This window comes from Solanum pennellii, chromosome 10, assembly GCF_001406875.1.
Source record: "Solanum pennellii chromosome 10, SPENNV200".
In the NCBI taxonomy this organism is placed as follows: Eukaryota; Viridiplantae; Streptophyta; class Magnoliopsida; order Solanales; family Solanaceae; genus Solanum; species Solanum pennellii.
In genome coordinates this window covers 79479667-79500467 of record NC_028646.1, presented here as the reverse complement: position 1 = coordinate 79500467, position 20801 = coordinate 79479667, and the positions used below count along the sequence as shown (strand labels likewise).

Below are 20801 nucleotides of genomic sequence, written 5' to 3'. Positions count from 1 at the left end.
CAATTATGTGATGTTACTTCATAGGTAACTTTTTTCCAAAATAATATATTAAAGGTTTTAAAACAAATCATAAATATTTATAAAACTATATTTAAAAAAAGTGCATGAATTAATTCGGAATGTATTACTTGTTTACCTTTAATCATAAATTTCTAATTCAATTTTGAAAGAAAGTGTCCTCCTAAATAAGCGGCTCAACCTAAATTTAATTGGGGTTTCGATCGGACTCGAATAATTTTGGATGTCATTTTCATTAATCTATATTTTCATCGTGTTTTAGTAGTGTTTATGACGATTTTGATATTATAATTGGATTATTAATTGAGTGAGGTTTAGTTAGTAATGAGTGGGTAGTGGGTTGATTTATAAATTATATTAATAAATTAAAATTATAGTCAATAGTTGAACGCCAAGTATTTTATAAAATATTTAAAGAGTTTAATTTTAAAACAATTCAAAAAGTGGTCAATTTTGAACCCAAAGGTGGATGACAAGGGTATTTTGGAGCCAATAGGTGGATGAAAAGGGCATTTTGGAGCCAATAGGTGGATGGAGGGTAATTTTGTACCATTTTCAATACTTCAAGGGTATTTTAGGCCCTTTTCCGGTTTATTTTCATTTATTGGTGAATCGCAATTTTCTCAATTCAAATCAACATACAATAGCCACGTGTCACACACATAAACAACATTGATGACACTTCTGGCACCTTCTTCTTCTTTTGATTCTTTAACCCAAAAAAAAACTCTGTTTTTCCCCAAATTTAAAGTTTTAAACTTTAGAAAAAGTCAATTGATATCTCATATCTACCGACACTTTAAAGTCTATATTCAATTTCTCCATGTTGCGTTTAATACGCGGCTTATAGATTATATAGATCTTTTTTTTTTCTATAAATAGATTATCAAGTTTTTGGATTTGTTGTAATATTCAGAACATATCTATTTCTTCATTGTTCATATTGGGTACTGAGTTTCTTGGTGTTTAGTGAAAAGGGTAAGTTTTATTTTTTGATTATCTTAATTGGGTGTTGTTTATATTGTGTAAAAGTTGGTTCTTTTTGCTGATTATTGAAAAGGGTGTGTTTTATTCTTGATTATCTCAAATGGGTATTGTTGATATTGTGTAAAAATTGGTTCTTTATTGGGTTTTTTTGCTGTTTAGTGAAAAGGGTAAATTTTTATTTTGATGATCTCAAATGGGTGTTGTAAATGTTGGGTGATAGTTGATTCCTTTTGCTGAGATTGTCTCATCTTTTATTGGGTTTCTTGTTTATTAATTTAATGTGTAATTGATAGTTTTGTTGTATTGAAGAATTTGAGATTGTTGTATGCTAATGTATTTGGTGGGTGAGTGGGTGGTGGAGGGTCTCTATGGATTCATTTTATAGCTTACTACTCTCCTCTTTCTCATAATCTCCTTATTTAGTGTTCACTTAGTATCTTGTTCTTCTTTTTGACTAATACTCCTACTACATGTTGCATTGTTTATCTTGTTTTGTTGTTAATCATGCTTTGATTACACCTCTTTTGGGCCGAAGTCTATTGGAAACAGTCTCCCTAACCTGTAAAGGTAGGATTAAGCTCTGTGTATGGATATGTTGTTGTAGTTGATGTGATGTTAATTTGGGGTTAATAATCTTTACTAGGATCCATTCCCACTCCCCCTTGGAAATTACTAAATGAAATATGTATTGGACGTATATCTTTTATGTCAGTATCACCTTCCTTTTTCTATTGGAGACTTGCCATTTTGATTGATTGTGATTGTGATTGTGATTGTCCAGTAAGTTCACTAACTATTATCTTATTCTTCGATTGTAGCATTACCTGTTACTTCCTTTGTTTCAATTTTCTTATTATTTGTTGTGCTATTGTTCTCTTCTCTTCATTACTATATTCCCTTCTTCCCTTCTCTAACCTGCTTTGATATGCTTAATTTGAGTCGAGTGGTGGATTCGAAACAACCTCTCTGCCTGCATAAGGTAGGGGGTAAGGTTTGCGTATAGAATACTCTCTCCCGACTTCACTTATGGGATTACACAGGGTACGTTGTTGTTACTATCATCCAGTAAGTTTCTGTATGCTCATGAGGAGCACTAGAAAAGGAAAAAGAAATTTGGAAACAAGAAAGCCTACTCTTTCTCGTGTCTGCCTTGTGAATTGTGATTAATTGGGATAATTGTGGTGGTATTCTGTATTGCATGGATTCATCATAAATGTGCTAGTTTTACACTGACTATCAACTTATCACAACCCTCTTCCTTTGACGGGCTTTATACCGGTTATGTTAGCAAGCTCGCATGTCGAATAATGACAATCTATATTGTGTCTACCGTGTGTCTATGAACAGTGACTTCTCTGAGTTATCTTCAATTGCCAAGACTATGATCTATCGTAGAATCTTACAGTTGCTGTTATGGCTTCTCTGAATCTGAATTTGACATTAGGGGGGGAAATGCTATGTAGTGGTGTATCAAATCATAGTCTTTTTATATGTAAGGCAGTTCACTGATTATCTCTAGAATGCTACAGAAAGAATGAACATGTAGATAAACTACCATTAGGTGCGGCTTAGGGAGAACATGAAGTACTGCCCGTTTTTCCATTTTGTCGACTTACCTTTTATATTTGGCTTTGATCTAATACGATTTTCCAAACTTCAATAGTTCAGTTGGCTTCCCATGTGTAACTCATAGGTAGTGTGTCACTACACTAAACTTTCATTGAAGCGTGAACATCCTTGCTGGAGACTAGTTTGTGTTTCATTAGGTTTAAACTGCATTTAATTCGAGTTGGGGGAAAACCTGGCTTATGTAGTGAATCAAATCATAGTTTCTTTACAGCCTACAGGTAATGGAGTTCACTGATTATATCTTAGTATGATACAGGAAGATCGAAAAAGGAAAAAAACTACAGTTTAAGTGGGGTTTATGGAGAAGATATGCTGAAGAATAGTTAGAAGCTGGAAGTATAAAGTGGCATGGAATATAGAAGTGCAGTAAGAATATAGGACACGTTTCATCGAGATCTTTTTTCGAGTCAAGTTATGGACTCCTTATCCTCCACTGTGGTTCTTTTCATCTCTTGATGTATGGAAGTTACCACATGTGTATTTATTTGTCTATGTCACCCAACTTCCCCCCGATACCTTATTTACTGCAGCCCTCGAAAACATTGTTCGTTCTTCATCCTTTTGAGAAAAATCTTCCGTGCTGGCGATATTGTCTTTCTACTTAATGCTTTTATTATTAAACATGAAAATGATAGACTTACCGTTTTCTTAATTTTGCATCTCCATCTCAGATATCTCGGAGAAATTGAAGGCGCATTGACGCGCGGACTATTTTGGATAGGAAGCGGAAACAACTGTTATTGCCGGGGAAAGAAGAAGAAAAGATGGAAAAGGAAGAACAACATCTCAAAGTCGAGAAAGAGATAGAAAAGTCTGATGATATGAAGGAGCAAAAGAAAGACAAGAAGGATAAAGAAAAGAGCAAGGAGAGTGAGGAGGAGTCGGAGGATGAAACAAAAAATGTAAAAGAGAAGAAAGACAAGAAGGAGAAAAAAGAGAAAAAGGATAAAGAAAAGAAGGACAAGAGCAAAGAGAAGTCGGAGGAAGAAACCGAGGAAGAGAAGGATGATGAAGAAGGGGAGAAGAAGGATAAAGAGAAGAAACTTAAGAAGGTTAAGAAAGAGAAAAAGGAAAAAGTGAAGAGCGAGGAGGAGTCGGAGGAAGAAAACGATGATGAAAAGGTGGAGAAGAAACTCAAGATAGTTAAGATTGAGAAAAAGGAAACGGAGAAGAAAGACAAGAGTAAGGAGGAAACGGAGGAAGAAGAAGAGGAGAAGAAACTCAAGATAGTTAAGATTGAGAAAAAGGAAAAAGAGAAGAAAGACAAGAGCAAGGAGGAGTCGGAGGAAGAAACAAATGACGAAAAAGGGGAGAAGAAAGAGAAAAAGAACAAAGGAGAGAAAGACAAGATCAAAGAGGAGTCAGAAGAAGAGAAGGATATTGAAAAAGGGAAGAAGAAGGATAAAGAGAAGAAAGACAAGAAAAAAGGGGCATCAGACGAAGAGAACGAGAGCGAAGAAGAGAATGATGAAAAAGTTGTGAAGAAGGATAAGGAGAAGAAACACAAGAAGGAAAAGAAAAAGGATAAAGGAAAGAAAGATAAGAGCAAAGAGGAGTCGGAGGAAGAAGAGAAGGATGATGTTAAAGGGAAGAAGAAGGATAAAGAGAAGAAAGAGAAGAGCAAAGAGTTGTCGGAAGAAGAAGATAATGAAGAGAAGGATGATAAAGTAGGCAAGAAGAAGGACAAGGAGAAGAAACACAATAAGGAAAAGAAAGAGAAAAAGGATAAAGGAAAGAAAGATAAGAGCAAAGAGGCGTCGGAGGAAGAAGAGGAGGATGATGTAAAAGGGAAGAAGAAGGATAAAGAGAAGAAAGACAAAAGCAAAGACTTGTCGGAAGAAGAAGATAATGAAGAGAAGGATGATAAAGTAGGCAAGAAGAAGGATAAAGAAAAGAAAGTCAAGGCGAATGCAGCTGAAGTCGCCACAAGAGAGCTAAAAGTTGAGGAAGACAAGAAAGTATCCGACGATGAAGCAGAAGAGAAAAGTAAAAGCAAGAAGAAGGGGAAGGAAGGTAAGGATGAGAAAGAAAAGGCGAAGGATGATAAAGTAGGCAAGAAGAAGGATAAAGAAAAGAAAGTCAAGGCGAATGCAGCTGAAGTCGCCACAAGAGAGCTAAAAGTTGAGGAAGACAAGAAAGTATCCGACGATGAAGCAGAAGAGAAAAGTAAAAGCAAGAAGAAGGGGAAGGAAGGTAAGGATGAGAAAGAAAAGGCGAAGGATGATAAAGTAGGCAAGAAGAAGGATAAAGAAAAGAAAGTCAAGGCGAATGCAGCTGAAGTCGCCACAAGAGAGCTAAAAGTTGAGGAAGACAAGAAAGTATCCGACGATGAAGCAGAAGAGAAAAGTAAAAGCAAGAAGAAGGGGAAGGAAGGTAAGGATGAGAAAGAAAAGGATTCGAAAAAGGATAAAGCTGAGAAGAAGAGAAAACTCGAGGACAAATATAAAAGCAAAGATCTGAGTAAGTTGAAATCCAAGTTGGATAAGATCAATGCCAAACTGGAAGCTCTTCAGCTGAAAAAAGCAGACATCCTGAAGACAATAAAAGAAACAGAAGATAAGAACTTAGCAGTGGTTGAGAGTCCCAAAGATGCTGAATCGAAGGCACACGACGAGTAGTCGCTGAACAGTGAGTAGTATATTTTCATAATACTGTTATGTATACTAATACAGTGTTTGTGTATCCTTTTCTTCCACTGTCATGTAGAAATGTACTACTTGTCTTAAATAAGTTAAAAAATATAGATGATATCTGTATCAAGTTCTCATATATTTTGACATTTTGCAATTCATCTTAACAAATTTTCACTTCCTCTTCCTGTCTTGCTCGTCTATTGGAAACAACCGCTCTACCTTTACAAAGGCAAGGTTACGCACACACCACCCTTTATATGTTCTACTTGTAGTAAGATTATATTGAATATGTTGTTGTCTTTTCTATCGTTGTTTTCGTTGTCGTCATCCTTCTATCTTGTTTTATGGTCGTTGGTCTAGGCAATTGCATCTACAAACTAAGTAAAGTATTGATGAGTCTCTGTCTCATTTCCAATTGAAATGTATTGAATGTTGGCAACTAGGGGTGTTCCCACTGGTCAATAAAGTGAGTTGAGAATCTTAACGTTTTAGGTTAAAAAATTTTCAATAAAGACAAAAACTATTACATCTTTAGTTCAATAATTCTTGTCCGCTATTGAGTTCACACATTTATTTAAGAAATCATAAGTAGGATAAATTCACTATATCACTTTTTAAATATTTTCTTTGTTCACTTTTAATTGTTGTGGTTTTCATTTTAGAATCAAATTACAAGAATCTTGATTAATATTTTGTGGTGTATTTTCATCATATTGATATGTAAAAATTATAATTTATAGTACTTTTCGTATGGTTTTTGAATATCTAACTATTATTTTTGTTTAAAATGTTTGATTTAATATAATATTATTTAAAATTTTAAAATTTAGTCAAATTGAATTTCGAATAACGTAACATGATAATTAAAAGTGGACGGAGATAGTGATAAATACAATGTTTTGAAAAATGTAAAAATGATTTATAATTAATAATAAGGTAAATTAGAAATTAAGTAAAATTATCTACTGATTTCATAAAGTGAACAAGTGTTGTTGGACACTTTAAAATAGCGTTGGATAGAGAGAGTACGTGATATTTTCCTATCTGTCTAATTTTAATGGACAATTGATATTATTGTTATGAAAAATAACAAGTATCTTATAAAACTAATCGAATCAAAATCATAGTAATTTGGTCAATTTACTCAGATCCGTATTTTAACATTGTTTGATAGACATAAAAAGATGGATCTATAGTTTCACTGTACTATGAAGTCTCAGAAAATTATTTTTGATCCTACCATTTTAAATGTATTTTACAGTAATGTTTTAGGATATATTTCATTTTTTAAAATTAACAGCGTTATGTTGATATACGTTACTGTGAGAAATATTTTAGGAGTAAAACGTTACTATGAGTAACGTATATTAATCTAACGCCGTCAGCCTTTAAAAAATAAAATATATCTTAAAATGTTATTGTGAAATACGTTTATACTAGTTTTGTAAAATTTTAAATTATTTTGGTAAATTGCTTTATATAATGGCTTAGTTTGGTCTATACTTCTTCATAATGAAGATATTTTCTTAAATTTCATGGCAATCAAAATTGAAGTGGGTAAGGTTGGGGTGGATATTCACGGTTTGTTATCTATCAAAATCGAAGTGGGGTAGCGATTGGGGGTTAGTTATCTATTAAAATCGAAGTGGGGTGGCGATTGGGGTCTTTATGGATATTATAGAAATGTATCTTATAATACTAAAGAGCACGTTTAATTAATTCTAAAAAGTAGCTTTTAAGTAAAAATAAAAAGTCAAATTGCAACATATAACACCTTAAATTCTTTGAAAATCTACAAGATTTACTATAGTTCCATTACAAATTGCAACTTAATTATAATCATTTGATCTAAATTATTAAATTTTTGGAAGGTACTTTCACCTTCTAAATTAATTACTCCCTCCGTTTAAAAAAGAATGACCCTATTTTCTTTTTAGTCTGTTTCAAAAAGAATGACTTCTTTCCTTTTTTGGCAACACTTTAACTTTAACTTTCCACGTGACATGTTTAAGACCACAAGATTAAAGGGTATTTTGGTACATTTGACATAACTTTAAATTAGAACCACAAGATTAAAAAATCTTCTTTCTTTTCTTAAACTCCGTTCAAGTCAAACTAGGTCAATCTTTTTGAAACGGAGGGAGTACAATTATTGTGATACCATATAAGTCTTAGATTATTGTGATAACCATATAAGTCTTAGATTTTTTATCTACCACACATTGTTACTTATGATACCATATAAGTCTTAGATTATTGTGATAACCATATAAGTCTTAGATTTTTTATCAACCACACATTGTTACTTATGATATCATATAAGTCTTAGATTATTGTGATAACCATATAAATCATAGATTTTTTATCAACCACACATTGTTACTTATGATACCATATAAGAGCCTGTTTGGCTCAGTTTAAAAGCTGGTAAAACTGACTTAAAAGCTGATTTTTGACTTATTTAGCTGTTTGGCAATATTCAAAATAACTTATTTTAAGTTAAAAAAAACTTATTTTAAGCCAAAAGTTAAAAGCTGGGATAGGGGTGCTTTTTTTTTAGCTTATAAGCTGTTTTAAGTTGACCACATTTTTATCTTTTTGCCCTTAATATTTTTATACAATCTCCAAATTACCCACATAACCCTAACATCTCTTTCTTCCATTTTTTCCTTTTCACGTTTGGCATAGCAACTTCAGCACTTTTATCCAGACGCATAACTGCTTATTTTAAAAATAAGTTTCAGCACTTTCAAAAGTACTTTTTTAAAGTTGCTTTTATTAAGCTCATCCAAACGGGCCCTAAGTCTTAGATTATTGTGATAACCATATAAGTCATAGATTTTTTATCAACCACAGATTGTTACTTATGATACCATATAAGTCTTAGATTAATGTGATAACCATATAAGTCTTAGATTTTTTTATCAACCACACATTGTTACTTAAATTGAATAAATACGGTTAGACTCAAACATAACACGTAAATTAAATTTAAACGTCACTTAAAAATAATTTGTCAAAGATATTTAAAAATTAATGGCCAAATGCTAGCTTACGTACAAGTGATATATATATATATGACAAAGTGAAATAACCCTAAATCATACCTTTTTTTAAAGCTTTTTTCACAAAATAATAAAAATAATAAATATAAATAAACCAGAAATGGCAGAATTGAGAGAAAAATGGAGTCTTAAAGGCACCACTGCACTTGTTACTGGTGGCTCCAAAGGCATAGGGTGAGTTCTAATATTTCCCTTAAGTTTATTGATGATTTCTAACTAATTTGTTGCTAAAAAACCTTCAAATTAATTGAATTTTCATATAATTTGTTGGCAATCATAGCTAAATTGGGATTAATATGAATATATTGTTGTTTAGCTATACAGTTTTGTCTGTCGCTAATTATTTTTACATTATTTTTTCATATGTAGATTGTGTATTAGGGTAGAAGATATCTTGCAAAGGTTTAGGCTTGTTAGTGTTTGTTGTAGTAGTTTTTGTCATATGTTGTTTATTATGTTTTCGATTATCCCACTGTTTTATTCTTATTGTTGTTTATTTCTTATCAATGGCTATACTTTCTTCATTATTTTCTTATGTTTTTACTTGGGCTCGATAAACTTGAGCCTAGGATTTTTTAAAAACCGTTTCTTTAGCTCCACTAGGTAAATGGTATGATATGCGTACACTCTATTCCAGGGGCAGAGCTAGAAGGGGGTTCATCCGAACTCATTTCGGTGGGGATAATTATATTATTTATACATGATTAAAATAATTATATATGTATATATATAGTAGATGCCGAAAACCCCCCTTCGGCTATTTCATGTGTCCATTCTACTGATTTTGAACCTCCTTATTGAAAAATTCTGACTCCGCCTCTGCTCTATCCTCTCTAGACCCTACTTAATAAAATTTCACTAAATATGTTAGTTATTGTTCACCATAAGCTAATTCACACTAAAAACATTATATATTTTTTTAATTTTTCTTTGTTATTTGATTTATCATCACCTTTTTAATTGTTTTTAGGTATGCTATAGTGGAAGAATTGGCAAATTTTGGAGCAAGAGTATATACATGTTCACGTAATGAAAATGAACTTCAACAATGCCTTGATATTTGGAGAAAAAAAGGACTTAAAGTTGAAGGTTCTGTTTGTGACTTATTATCTCATATTGAACGTGAAAAACTTATGAAGACTATCGAAGATGTATTTGATGGAAAGCTTAATATTTTGGTTAGACTAATTATTTTCGCGATTTTAAAATAACCTAATAGTATAAATTATGTTATTAATACGTAATACATATGTATATATGATGTATAATTTTTTTTTTTAAGGTGAATAATGCAGGGGTGGTGATATATAAAGAAGCTAAAGATTTCACAAAAGAAGATTATAATATAATTATGGGAACTAATTTTGAAGCTGCTTATCATTTATCTCAAATTGCTTATCCATTATTGAAGGCTTCTCAAAATGGAAATATTATTTTTGTTTCTTCTATTGCTGGATTTTCAGCATTACCCTCTCTTTCTCTTTATTCCGCTTCTAAAGGTAATCTTTACGCGATAAATTCAGAATTTTAAAATTAACTTTCATGTTGGTGAATCAAACGTTATTTTGTTTTATATGATTTTAGTTAACGTTTTAACTTTTTTATGTACATTAATTTTTGAGTTTAATTTAGGTTCAGTGTTATTATGATTTTAGACCTATAAAAATTCATTATTTAACGTGAATGAATTTTTATTTTTATTTTTGTAATTTGAATATGTTTTATCTTATTAAGAGTGTTGTTTAAGATGATAAGTTGTCTATGATATTTAATCATGAATTTTTTATTTTATGTTTATTTTTTTCTCTATACTGTTTTGGATTTTTTTCCTGGATCTATACAAAAACGACCTCTTTACTTACCTCCAAAGTAGGGCAAGGGTCTGTCTATCTGTGTATATTTTATTCTTTCCAAATCTCATACATTAAATATGTTATCGTTGAATTTATCGTCCTATTTTAGTTTATTTTTTTATATTTGGTGGCAACCATTTTTTTAATCTTATATTATTAAAAATTATATAGGTGCAATAAATCAAATGACAAAGAACTTGGCATGTGAATGGGCCAAGGACAATATTAGGGTCAATTCAGTTGCTCCAGCAGTCATTTTAACCCCACTTATTGAAACAGCAATTAAGGTAATATATAATAGTAATTATTTTTATGACATTTTAGTTTTTTTATCTATCAATTTTCTACCAATAATGCTATTTATTTACCGTTTGAAAAAGTTTTGTTGAATATCTCAAAAGTAAGTGTTCTCGTGAATTAAAAAGAATTTATTTTTTCACTTTATAAATAAGTGTACTTAATCATGAGAATTGAATCGCAATACGAAACGAGTTCATTTCTTTTAAAGTGAGATATAACGTGAGAATTGATCTAAAGTCAATCGTACGAAAGTTGTATGATATTAACAAATTAAAAGAAGGAATTTTGTCACTTCTTAAGCGGAGGACGATATATTTATTATATTTACCATTATAAGATGTCTTTTAATCTCTTCCTAAGAGTTTCTATCCTTTTTTTCCTCCTTACTGACTCAAACTCACGATCTTATGATTGAAAGCAGAAAAAAGTTATCATCCAAATTAAAATTAAAATTCATATAATCGACTCTAAAGTCAAATATGAGTGAAGCGAATTAGTTATTATATCGTACCAAAAATAAAAATTTTATGTGTTCATATATCTATTCATAACATAAACATGTCAAGAAAACAATTTATGTATTATTTTTTTAATATTTTAATTTTTTGTTGCAGAAAAATCCTCAACAAAAAGAAGAAATTGATAGTTTTGTTGTTAAGACTCCTTTGGGCCGGGCCGGAAAGCCCGAAGAAGTCTCAGCAGTAGTAGCTTTTCTTTGCTTCCCAGCTGCTTCTTATATTACGGGCCAAATTATATGGGCCGATGGTGGATTTACAGCTAATGGTGGGTTTTAACTTTGGGCTTTGTAATCTATTGGGCCTATCATGGGCCCAATATTATTTAAACAATTTCTATGTCCATGTGCTTGTGTTCTTCAACTACACACTTCCATTTTCATGTGTTTGTTATTTGGGTACCTCATCGAAATTTCGTAAGTTTACGAGGTAATTGTTTAGATACATGATAATTTTTTTATATTATGAATGTTATCAGATTTTGGTACGTTTAGATATATGTATTTCGTGATACTTGGGGACAAAAATAATTGTAATGTGTTTTAGATATATCCAAGTGGATTCGTTGGGATACATAGACAAATTTCACCCGCCTCCCTCTCATCTCGCACATCACTCTGGTATCCCAAGTACATATGAATCACATTATTTATATACAGGTATCTAGTGTGATTGGCATGTATATGAGATACATAGACAAATCTCGCTTGCCACTCTTGTATTAGTTGTTATCTCATGTACATGTGAATAATGTCAAATACATATAGATACATGTATTCAGTGCAATTAGCATGTATTTAGGATACATAAATAAATCTCGCTCATTTCTCTTTCGTTCCTGCTCGCCTCTCTCTATATTTCAGTATATCTGATAGCAAAAGACTATTTATAATTAAACATGTAGTTTGAGACATGATTGTGTTTTTTTTTTATGAACACCAACCACATTTACTATAGTCATGGACCACAATGTATGTTTTCCATTAAAATTTGGAACTTAATCATAGCCATTCAATCTAAACTATTGAATTATTGAAAGGCAATTTCAAAAAACAGATTTATTCCTTTATTCACAATTTCGAAGAAGGATTATATAAATTATTATAGACAAAAAAATTGAAAATGAAATCGAAAAGGATTACATTTAGATGGAGGGTGAAACGACGTTAAAATGTATATGTTGCCAAAAAACCCTTACAACATACATTATAATTTTGTGTTAAATCGAAAAGGGGGAGTATATCGTTATAAATTAAATATGAATTATTGAAAGGCAATTTCAAATAATAAATTATTCTTTTATTCACAACCACGAAGAAGGATTATATAGATTATTATAGATGAAAAACTGAGCATGAAATCAAAAGGACAATATTTAAATGGAGAAAGAAACGACGTTAAAATGTCTATTTATTATAATTTCATTGAGTATATATATTATTAGTATAATTTAATAGTATTTTAAAAGTATATATGTGATTACGTAAATATCATAAATATTACATCTTTTTAAATATATACACGTGGACACATTTAAAATACACTTTTAAAAATTGTAGAGGGTAACATATTCAATTGAAATATATTAATCTGAAAAAAATAAAAAATAATTATTTTTCCATAATATTAGTCAAAGCACATGTTTATTATTTAATATATTTTCAAAAAATAACATGTGTCTTAAATATTTAATTTAATATCATCTACAAAGTTTCTTATTGGTCTAATATAAAGTTTAAATAATTAACTATATTTTTAAAGTTTCATATAATCTTATGAATGTCTAATTACAGTGTAACTATAATGTGACAAACAAACAATAGTAATTACTGTCCGAGTAATTACATCAATTCCAATTATCTAACGACTTTTCGAACAGATCTTAAATGATATGTAAAAAAATTACAGTAATAAAAAAGAATTTACGTCTCAAAATTCTAATTTAAACAACGAGGGAACCATACATCCGTGCTATAAATTTAAACTAATAAAGTTTATCATAGATATCAAATATTTAAAAAATAATACTATAAATTCCCAAAAACTTCCATTTGATTTATTTTTATAGGAGCCATAAGTCAAATAACAATGAATTCGAGGCTTGTGCTTGGGCCAAGGACAAAATTCTAAATTCAACTCCACTCATTGAAGAAGCAATTCTAAATTTCGATTTCGAGCTTTAGATGTGAAATTTTTTTTAATAAATAATATTTTCTAGCAATAATTTTGAATTTGTCCTGTTTTCATATGAATATCAGGAAAAAAACATAGTTTACTATTATAATAAATTTAATTATGTTTCATAGATAAAGTTTGCATATTTATGGGTTGTAGTCTTGTTTGTATAATACGCGGATTAGTATAATTTGCGGGTAAATTTTGTATAATTTAGTTATTTTTGTATAATCTTGAAATAACGAATCGATACAATACAAACATATGAAGTGTAAACAGTTATACAAATTATATTATACAAAACTATATTATACAAATTATATGATACAAATTTCATATCATACAAACGTGCGAATTATACAAAACTAAAAAGTTGAGCCACGTAATTATAGCTAAAAGTAGGTCGCAGACTATAATTAAAACAAACTATAGTTATGTTAGATAATTAACTAGTATATATTTGTTTATACGCTTATTTTCCCTTTTTAGAGAAAATTGTCTTATTAATATATGTTTATAGCTGTACAATTATTTTGATATTTTTAACATCACAAGTTTTATAAGATTTCATTCAAATTATCTTACTAACACGTGGTTTTTTTAATTTTTTGGTTTAATAAAAAGGATGGATCATTAATGTTACTTGAAGTGAAAGTGCTTCAAATATAAGCTATTTTGTATGAGTGCTACAAATAAATTTTGCCTTTTTGATGAAATTTACTTGCAATTGTTTTAAAAGCAATATAATAGCTTGGAGTGACATTGATTTGCTTTTGGTGCAATTCATATTTCAACTTCTTGTGTGTTTGACTCATGCTTTACACTTTGTTTGGATGATTGTACGTATTATTTCATAATGTATTATATTATTTTATAGTGTCTTATTGAATACAGTATTTGGATACAATGAATCGTTCTTCGTTATTACATAATGTCACAGATTCATAAGTGATAAACCTACGAGAAAAGTTGGGTGAGGAATAGAGTTATCATGAAATGGTAGGATAAAAGATAAAATATGATTTTAAAACAACAAATAAAGATAAATTAGAAGAAAATTTTAAGGTAACAACGTAATTGCACCAAATCGATTGTTACATAAAATGAGTCTTTTGTCATTACCTAACGATGAATTTAAACAATATGATATAATAAAATTTAAGTAACAATCGATACAAACATTAAGTTAAAATTGACAATACAATACTAACAGCCATTCAAACAAGGTGTTAATTAAGCATATGCAACTCTTTTTTTTGTTCATAAATCCTTTTGACTCATAGAATATATCAGTATATACAAATCCATCATACAACCATGCAAGAAAATATGAAAAAGGACAATAATTTCATTAATTATGTGTGTGAGACATACTTTTAATATTTTCTTACTAGTACCTATGAATTAGAGGATATTCACTAACCTAAAACATTATACTATACTCTATTGTTCATAATACACAGTCTTATCTTACATTTCTGCGAGAGACTATTTCTACGACTTGAATAATAATCGCCAATCAGTTTAAGTATAGTAAAAGAAAGAGAGATTATTTTTTATGATACTAACCTTTAATAGTTTTAGATTTTAATCTCTTTCTCTTTTGTAAATCTAAAAGAGGTAGCAATTATAACAATATAAACTTATGAATACATGTATATATATATAGTTCTGGTCCTCTATTAAAGAAAACCCTAAACCAAATTTGACCTAATTGAAAATATTTATATCTCAACAAATAAACAACTATACTAGAAGTTCTATGGTAGCACATGAAAAATAGTGTTCTATAACGATAACATATTCGATAAAATTCTACAAATAGAATATGAAGAAGGACGTTTGTACGCAATCTTACCGTGTCTTATGTAAGTAGAAAGTAGAAAGTAATCAAAGATACAACGTTAAAAACATAAAACCCTAACCTCATAGAGTAAAAAATTAAGAGACGTGTAAAATAAAAACAACGCTAATAATTAGTACTAGTAATTAACATAAAAAGATATTAATTAAAGTACTTATCTTGATTTACAAGGAGCTGTTTGTTTGAGGTGATAGAAAATGAGTGTGAGGAATGAAGCCTGGTCCGAGATCACTATCTTAATTATATATTTGTCTCACAAAATTAAAAAAGAGAAAAAAACCTAGTAAAAATATAAGATGGACAATATTGAAAAACAAAAAAATAAATCTAAGAACCAAATACAAAATAGAAGGATATTGTAAAAATAAATACGATAATAATAACAATATAATCCATTCAGTATAATCTCAAAAATAAGAGTCTAGAAAACGTAAAATGTACGTAGACCTTAGTTCCATCATTAGAGATAGAGAGATTATATATTCGATTCAAAAAAAATATATATCAAAGAAAGATCGATAAAAATATTGTAAATGTGAATAAAGAGAAGAAAAATAAATAAAATGGAAGGATCTTGGATCAGTCTTCATTCCAAACACTTCATTTTCATTTGAATTTAATTTAATTCTCTTTTTTGATATGATTTAGCAATGAAGAGGAAGTATATAAATTTTAAAAAAAAAGCTGCAGAGACACTCGATTTCTCAATGATCAAAAGCTTCTATGAGCTCACCATCATATAGTAGTTGAAAAAGTGGAGAATTAGGGCAAATACAGATCTAGGTAGGGTTTATGGATACGGATAAATTTTTTAATTTTTTTTGTAAATTTTATATTTGTATTTGAGAATTAAATAAAGATATGTATATTAACTTGTGAACCACAAATAAATTGATTTAGAATCTCCAAATTTCTAACCTGATTCCGTCTATGATAAGGGGGTTGTTTGGTTCGAAGCAAAATATTTTTTGGGTAAATCTTTTTTTTTAAGGAAAAAATTAACTAAATACATGACCTAATTTATTATATTTTCTAAAATTGCATATCATTTGAAAAAATTATAAATATATACGTTACGCAATGTATTAGTCAGATCATGACTTTACGCAATACATCGATTGGATGCATCACTATGATGTAGCAAGACGATACTTTACGTGATGTATCAGTCGGATATAACACTAACACAATTTAGACAATGTATTGGACGGGTACATCATTTAACGCAATATATCAATTAAATACATATATCTTAAACCAAGAAGCAATGTATCGAAACATTTTGAGATATATCATATTCCACCAAATTTAATGAATTTATAATTTAAAAAAAATAAAATATAATATAATTAACTCTTAACGCTACAAAATTTATGTAAAATTTAATTTATTTTTTATGTTTAATAGCTACGGTTATTGAAAACTTATCAAAAACCTCTTCCTGTTTGTGTAAATTGAAGAAAAGTCATTCCCTTAATATGAATATTTTTGATAATTTCTTGGTTTATAATATTCTTAAAATCAACTTTTAAATTCTAAAAATGTCACTTCATTTAAAAAAACTTACTCCATTCATCTTCCACATACTCAAATCCAACCATATTTTTCAAAAAAATATCAATTTAATCAAAAAAAATTTTAAAAATATCAACTCTTTATCTATTAGGGTAGATATTTGTTATAGTTATAATACTTAATATAGGTTAAAATGTTATATCGACTCTAGATCACAAATTAACATTTACGCTTTTTCCCTATGGTAAATTGAAGAAAAAAACATTCCCTATATACAAATATTTATGATAATTTGTTGGTGTATGACAGTGTATAATGTACTTTTTAAGTTATAAAAATATATATTTATGGGTAGAGAATGCATGTGGAAGAGCACATGAAAGACAGGTCATGGTGAAAAGATTTTAAAATAAAGAAAAAGCTGACTGATTTTGGAGTCATTGAATTGTCTTCTTCTGAATTTTTTTTATTGAATTAAGATAGAGACAGTACCTATCACAACAGCTACTATTTACTGCCTATTTACCAAAAGAATAAAATAAAATAAATTAATTCAAGCACTGAAAACAAAGCAAATAAAGCTATGGAAAAATATGACAAAGAATCGCAACCATAATTTATTCGACGTAATTTTACAAGTGAGGTTAAAAGCAATTGATATCTATATTCTAGCTTAACGGAGAAGGATTACTCTTATAACAAGTTCAATCATCTCATTAATCATTTAATACCCTCGCTACACGCTCAGTGTTTGACATTTGATGTGTGGACTATTTTGATTTTGGGGATCCCATAACATTGGGTGAGACGAGTCCTGCTCTGATACCATGTTAAATTAGATGTTGAACTTAATTTATATTCCGAAAGCATGCTCAAAGAGAGGAAGATTGTTCAAAATCTTTCAAAAATTTCATCCCAATCGATGTGAGACTTTTATCATTCTTTAATAATAATTAAATTAGTCGTTGAATAAAAGAAGTTTAGAAAGACTTTGAAAAAGTTATGCATGAGAATAATTTAATATATCCATGCATAATTTTTAGAAAAGAAACTAACTTAAGATTAAAACTCTTACTTTGATAGATATATTCAGATCATTTGTATAATAATGAGCTAATTTTATTAAAAAGATATATTAAGAAAGACAAAATCAAAAATATATCGTCATTTTTTTCCAAATATTAAAGATATTCGAAAATAAAAAATACTAGCAGCAATAGCATCCAGAAAAAAAAAATAATATTGATTAAAAAAAGAAACATGAGAATATATATGACAGAGCAGAATATATTTGGTCCCTCCCAAATTAATTTTGAAGATTAAATTATTAATTAGCCTATCTGAGGAGTGATATTACTTAAATATACACGTTATGTCCATTTTGGTGTTAAAAGCAAAGATATCAGCACAACTCATAAAGTATTTTCCACTAATTATAAGTGGATCAACCTAGATGTGATTATAATTAAAATTAATCAGTATTTTATATTCATAGACAGTTGTAGTTAACTATTATATATATTGAAAAATTGTATATAATAGCAAACTAATAACCTATAATAAATGGAACAGCTAGGGTTTGATTTAATTGTGCTCCATAGCAAACGTTAGCTAAAATTTGCCAGCGTCTCTCTCCCAGAAATCTCGCTCGCCACTCTCCATTCTTGCTCGCCTCTCTCGCTTTTATACACAGAAGTGTATAATTATGTTTCTCTTTTGTATAAAGCGAGAGAAAATTGTATATACACATGCAAAAATATATATCTTCGTGTTATACACTTAATTATACAATTTACAAACATTTTACTTCAAATATTGCAGAGAAAAAGGTCAACGAATTATACAATTGCGAATTATACAATTGCAGTGAAATACAATTTTCTCTAGCTTTATACAACAGAATTGTATATATTGTGTTTCTGTTTTTGTATAAAGCAAGAGAAAAACATATATCTTCTTGCTATACACTTAATATTGCAGTAAAAATAGGCAGTGAATTATACAATTGTGCATTATACAATTGCAGCGAAATAGGATAGCGAATTATACAATTGCAGCGAAATAGGCCAGCGAATTATACAATTTAGGCCAGCGAATTATACACTTGTATATGTATAGCGAATTATACAATTTTATGTTTGCTATGGAGCGCAATTATGCAAAGTTTGCTATAACATACAAATATGAAATTTTTTGTTTGCTATATGTGAAAGTTGCCCTTATATAAACGATATAACTTAATTGTGATACAGGAGTATGATCTGATACACTGTATCATTTGCCCTAAGCCCAGTCCAGACCTTAACTGGGTCAATTGTTATTTTGCTTGTAGATTTAAGTTGTGAAGCCCATGAGTCGGCCCATTTCATCCGGAGCGATAAACGTTGTTAAAATTGATTGGTGTTTTTTTTTGATACAATTGTATATAATGACAAACTAATAGCCTAAAATAGATGGAGTAGCTACTGTTTGATTTAATTGTGCCCCATACCAAACGTTTGCCAAAGTTTGCCAGTCGCCTCTCTCCCAAAACTCTCGCTCGCCACTCTCTTATTCTCGCTCGCCTCTCTCGTTTTATACAACAGAAGTGTATAAATTGTGTTTATGTTTTGTATAAAGCGGGAGAAAATTATATATACACATGCAAAAACATATATCTTCGTGCTATACACTTAATTATACAATTTAAAAATATTTTACTTCGATTCAATTGTATACAAATACAAATTTTATACAAAATTGCAGCGAATTATACAATTACGAATTATACAATTGCAGTGAAATACAATTTTCTCTCGCTTTATACGACAGAAGTATATAAATTGTGTTTCTATTTTTGAATAAAGCGAGAGAAAAACATATATCTTCTTCCTATACACTTATAATTATATAATATACAAACATTTTACTTCGATTCAATTGTGTGTAAATCAAATTTTATTCACATATTGCAGCTAAATAGGCCAGCAAATTATAGAATTGCACATTATGCAATTGCAATGAAATAGACCAGCGAATTATACAATTTAGGCCAGCGAATCATACAATTGTATATGTACAGCGAGGCCAGCGAATTATATAATTTAGGCCAGCGAATTATACAGTTGTATATGTATAGCGAATTATACAATTATATGTTTGTTATGGAGCGCAATTATGCAAACTTTGATATAGCATGCATATATGAATTTTTTATTTGCTATATGTGAAAATTGTCCCTTTTTTATCCCTTAAGGTTTTTAACATTGTATTTGCCGTTCATTTAATAGAAAAATATCGACTTACGTACCTTTATCTATCCGATTCTAATTCACTCAAATTTTTTCATCATATTTATGTGTAAAAAATTATAATTTATAGTATTTTTCATATAGTTTTAGAATATTTATTTATTTTATTTAAAATATTGAATTAATATGATCAAATTTAATTTTAAAAATTAGTTAAATTAATTTTTAAAAAACGTAACATGATAAATAATTCTGAACGGAGAGAAGGTATGTATTGTATCTTTCTTGGGACATGAAAAAATAAGAATAAAAAATGAAATCATAAAATATGAAAAAGCAAGAATAAAGACAAATCTTTGAATAATTAAAGGGATCATTTGCTGGATGAACGAATTATAGATGGATTATAATATGAAAATTACGAGATTATTTAGTCGATATATTTATTTTGGTAGATATTTGATTTACCGGATCAAAAATGAAATATATAAGAAATAATATAAAACACATATATGGTCGTATGACTTTTTATTTTCAATTTTAACTATATTCTAGACGAATATAGAATCATTCATCTTCATTATTTAGCAAGATTGACCGCAAATTCGATAAATGAAACTTTACTAATCAAAGGACTTCGCGAGAAGAGTCTTTGAAGGGTATTTTTGTCATCATAATATTTATTCCAAAATTATTATCTCTTTTTGAAGATGGTATAAAAATAAAAACTAATCTCATAATAAAAAATCAACCAAATGCGAAATAATGTAATTTCACATTTTATCGTAGGGTTATTATCTTTTATTTCACGAATCAGACCATCCTTTAAGTAAATAATAGAAACATTTAAATTTGATAGTCTTAAAACTCATGAAAAAATATTTAATGTATCAAATATTTTTATATCTTTTAATTTTAAACATTTCAAATATTGTAACGACCTGTTTAGTCGTTTTGAGCAGCAGATTTTATTTCTGGAAAAACTGGCTGAGACGACGGAACCCACGACGGACCGTC

At 29.3% G+C, this 20801-nt stretch overlaps 2 protein-coding genes across 6 annotated transcripts; both read left to right on the top strand.

Annotated features, from left to right (window-relative positions):
• Positions 1–732: 732 nt before the first annotated feature.
• Positions 733–5446, top strand: LOC107032047 (DNA ligase 1-like). 5 transcript variants are annotated; one of them, XM_027912515.1, is made up of 4 exons: positions 733–996; positions 3306–4305; positions 4687–4827; positions 5008–5446. In XM_027912515.1, the coding sequence occupies exons 2-4, from the start codon at positions 3399–3401 to the stop codon at positions 5250–5252; spliced, it is 1293 nt and encodes a 430-aa protein (XP_027768316.1). In that variant the 5' UTR covers positions 733–996; positions 3306–3398; the 3' UTR covers positions 5253–5446. The 5 variants fall into 5 exon arrangements, with proteins under 5 accessions (XP_027768316.1, XP_027768317.1, XP_027768314.1 ...); XM_027912516.1 differs by having other exon boundaries at positions 4687–4847; positions 5028–5446; XM_027912514.1 differs by adding an exon at positions 2891–3091 and having other exon boundaries at positions 746–996; positions 4687–5446.
• Positions 5447–8344: 2898 nt separating this feature from the next.
• LOC107032344 (tropinone reductase 1) lies at positions 8345–11833 on the top strand. Its single transcript, XM_015233941.2, has 5 exons — positions 8345–8506; positions 9303–9510; positions 9615–9831; positions 10357–10472; positions 11100–11833. The coding sequence occupies exons 1-5, from the start codon at positions 8433–8435 to the stop codon at positions 11277–11279; spliced, it is 795 nt and encodes a 264-aa protein (XP_015089427.1). The 5' UTR covers positions 8345–8432; the 3' UTR covers positions 11280–11833.
• The last annotated feature ends 8968 nt before the right edge of the window (positions 11834–20801 follow it).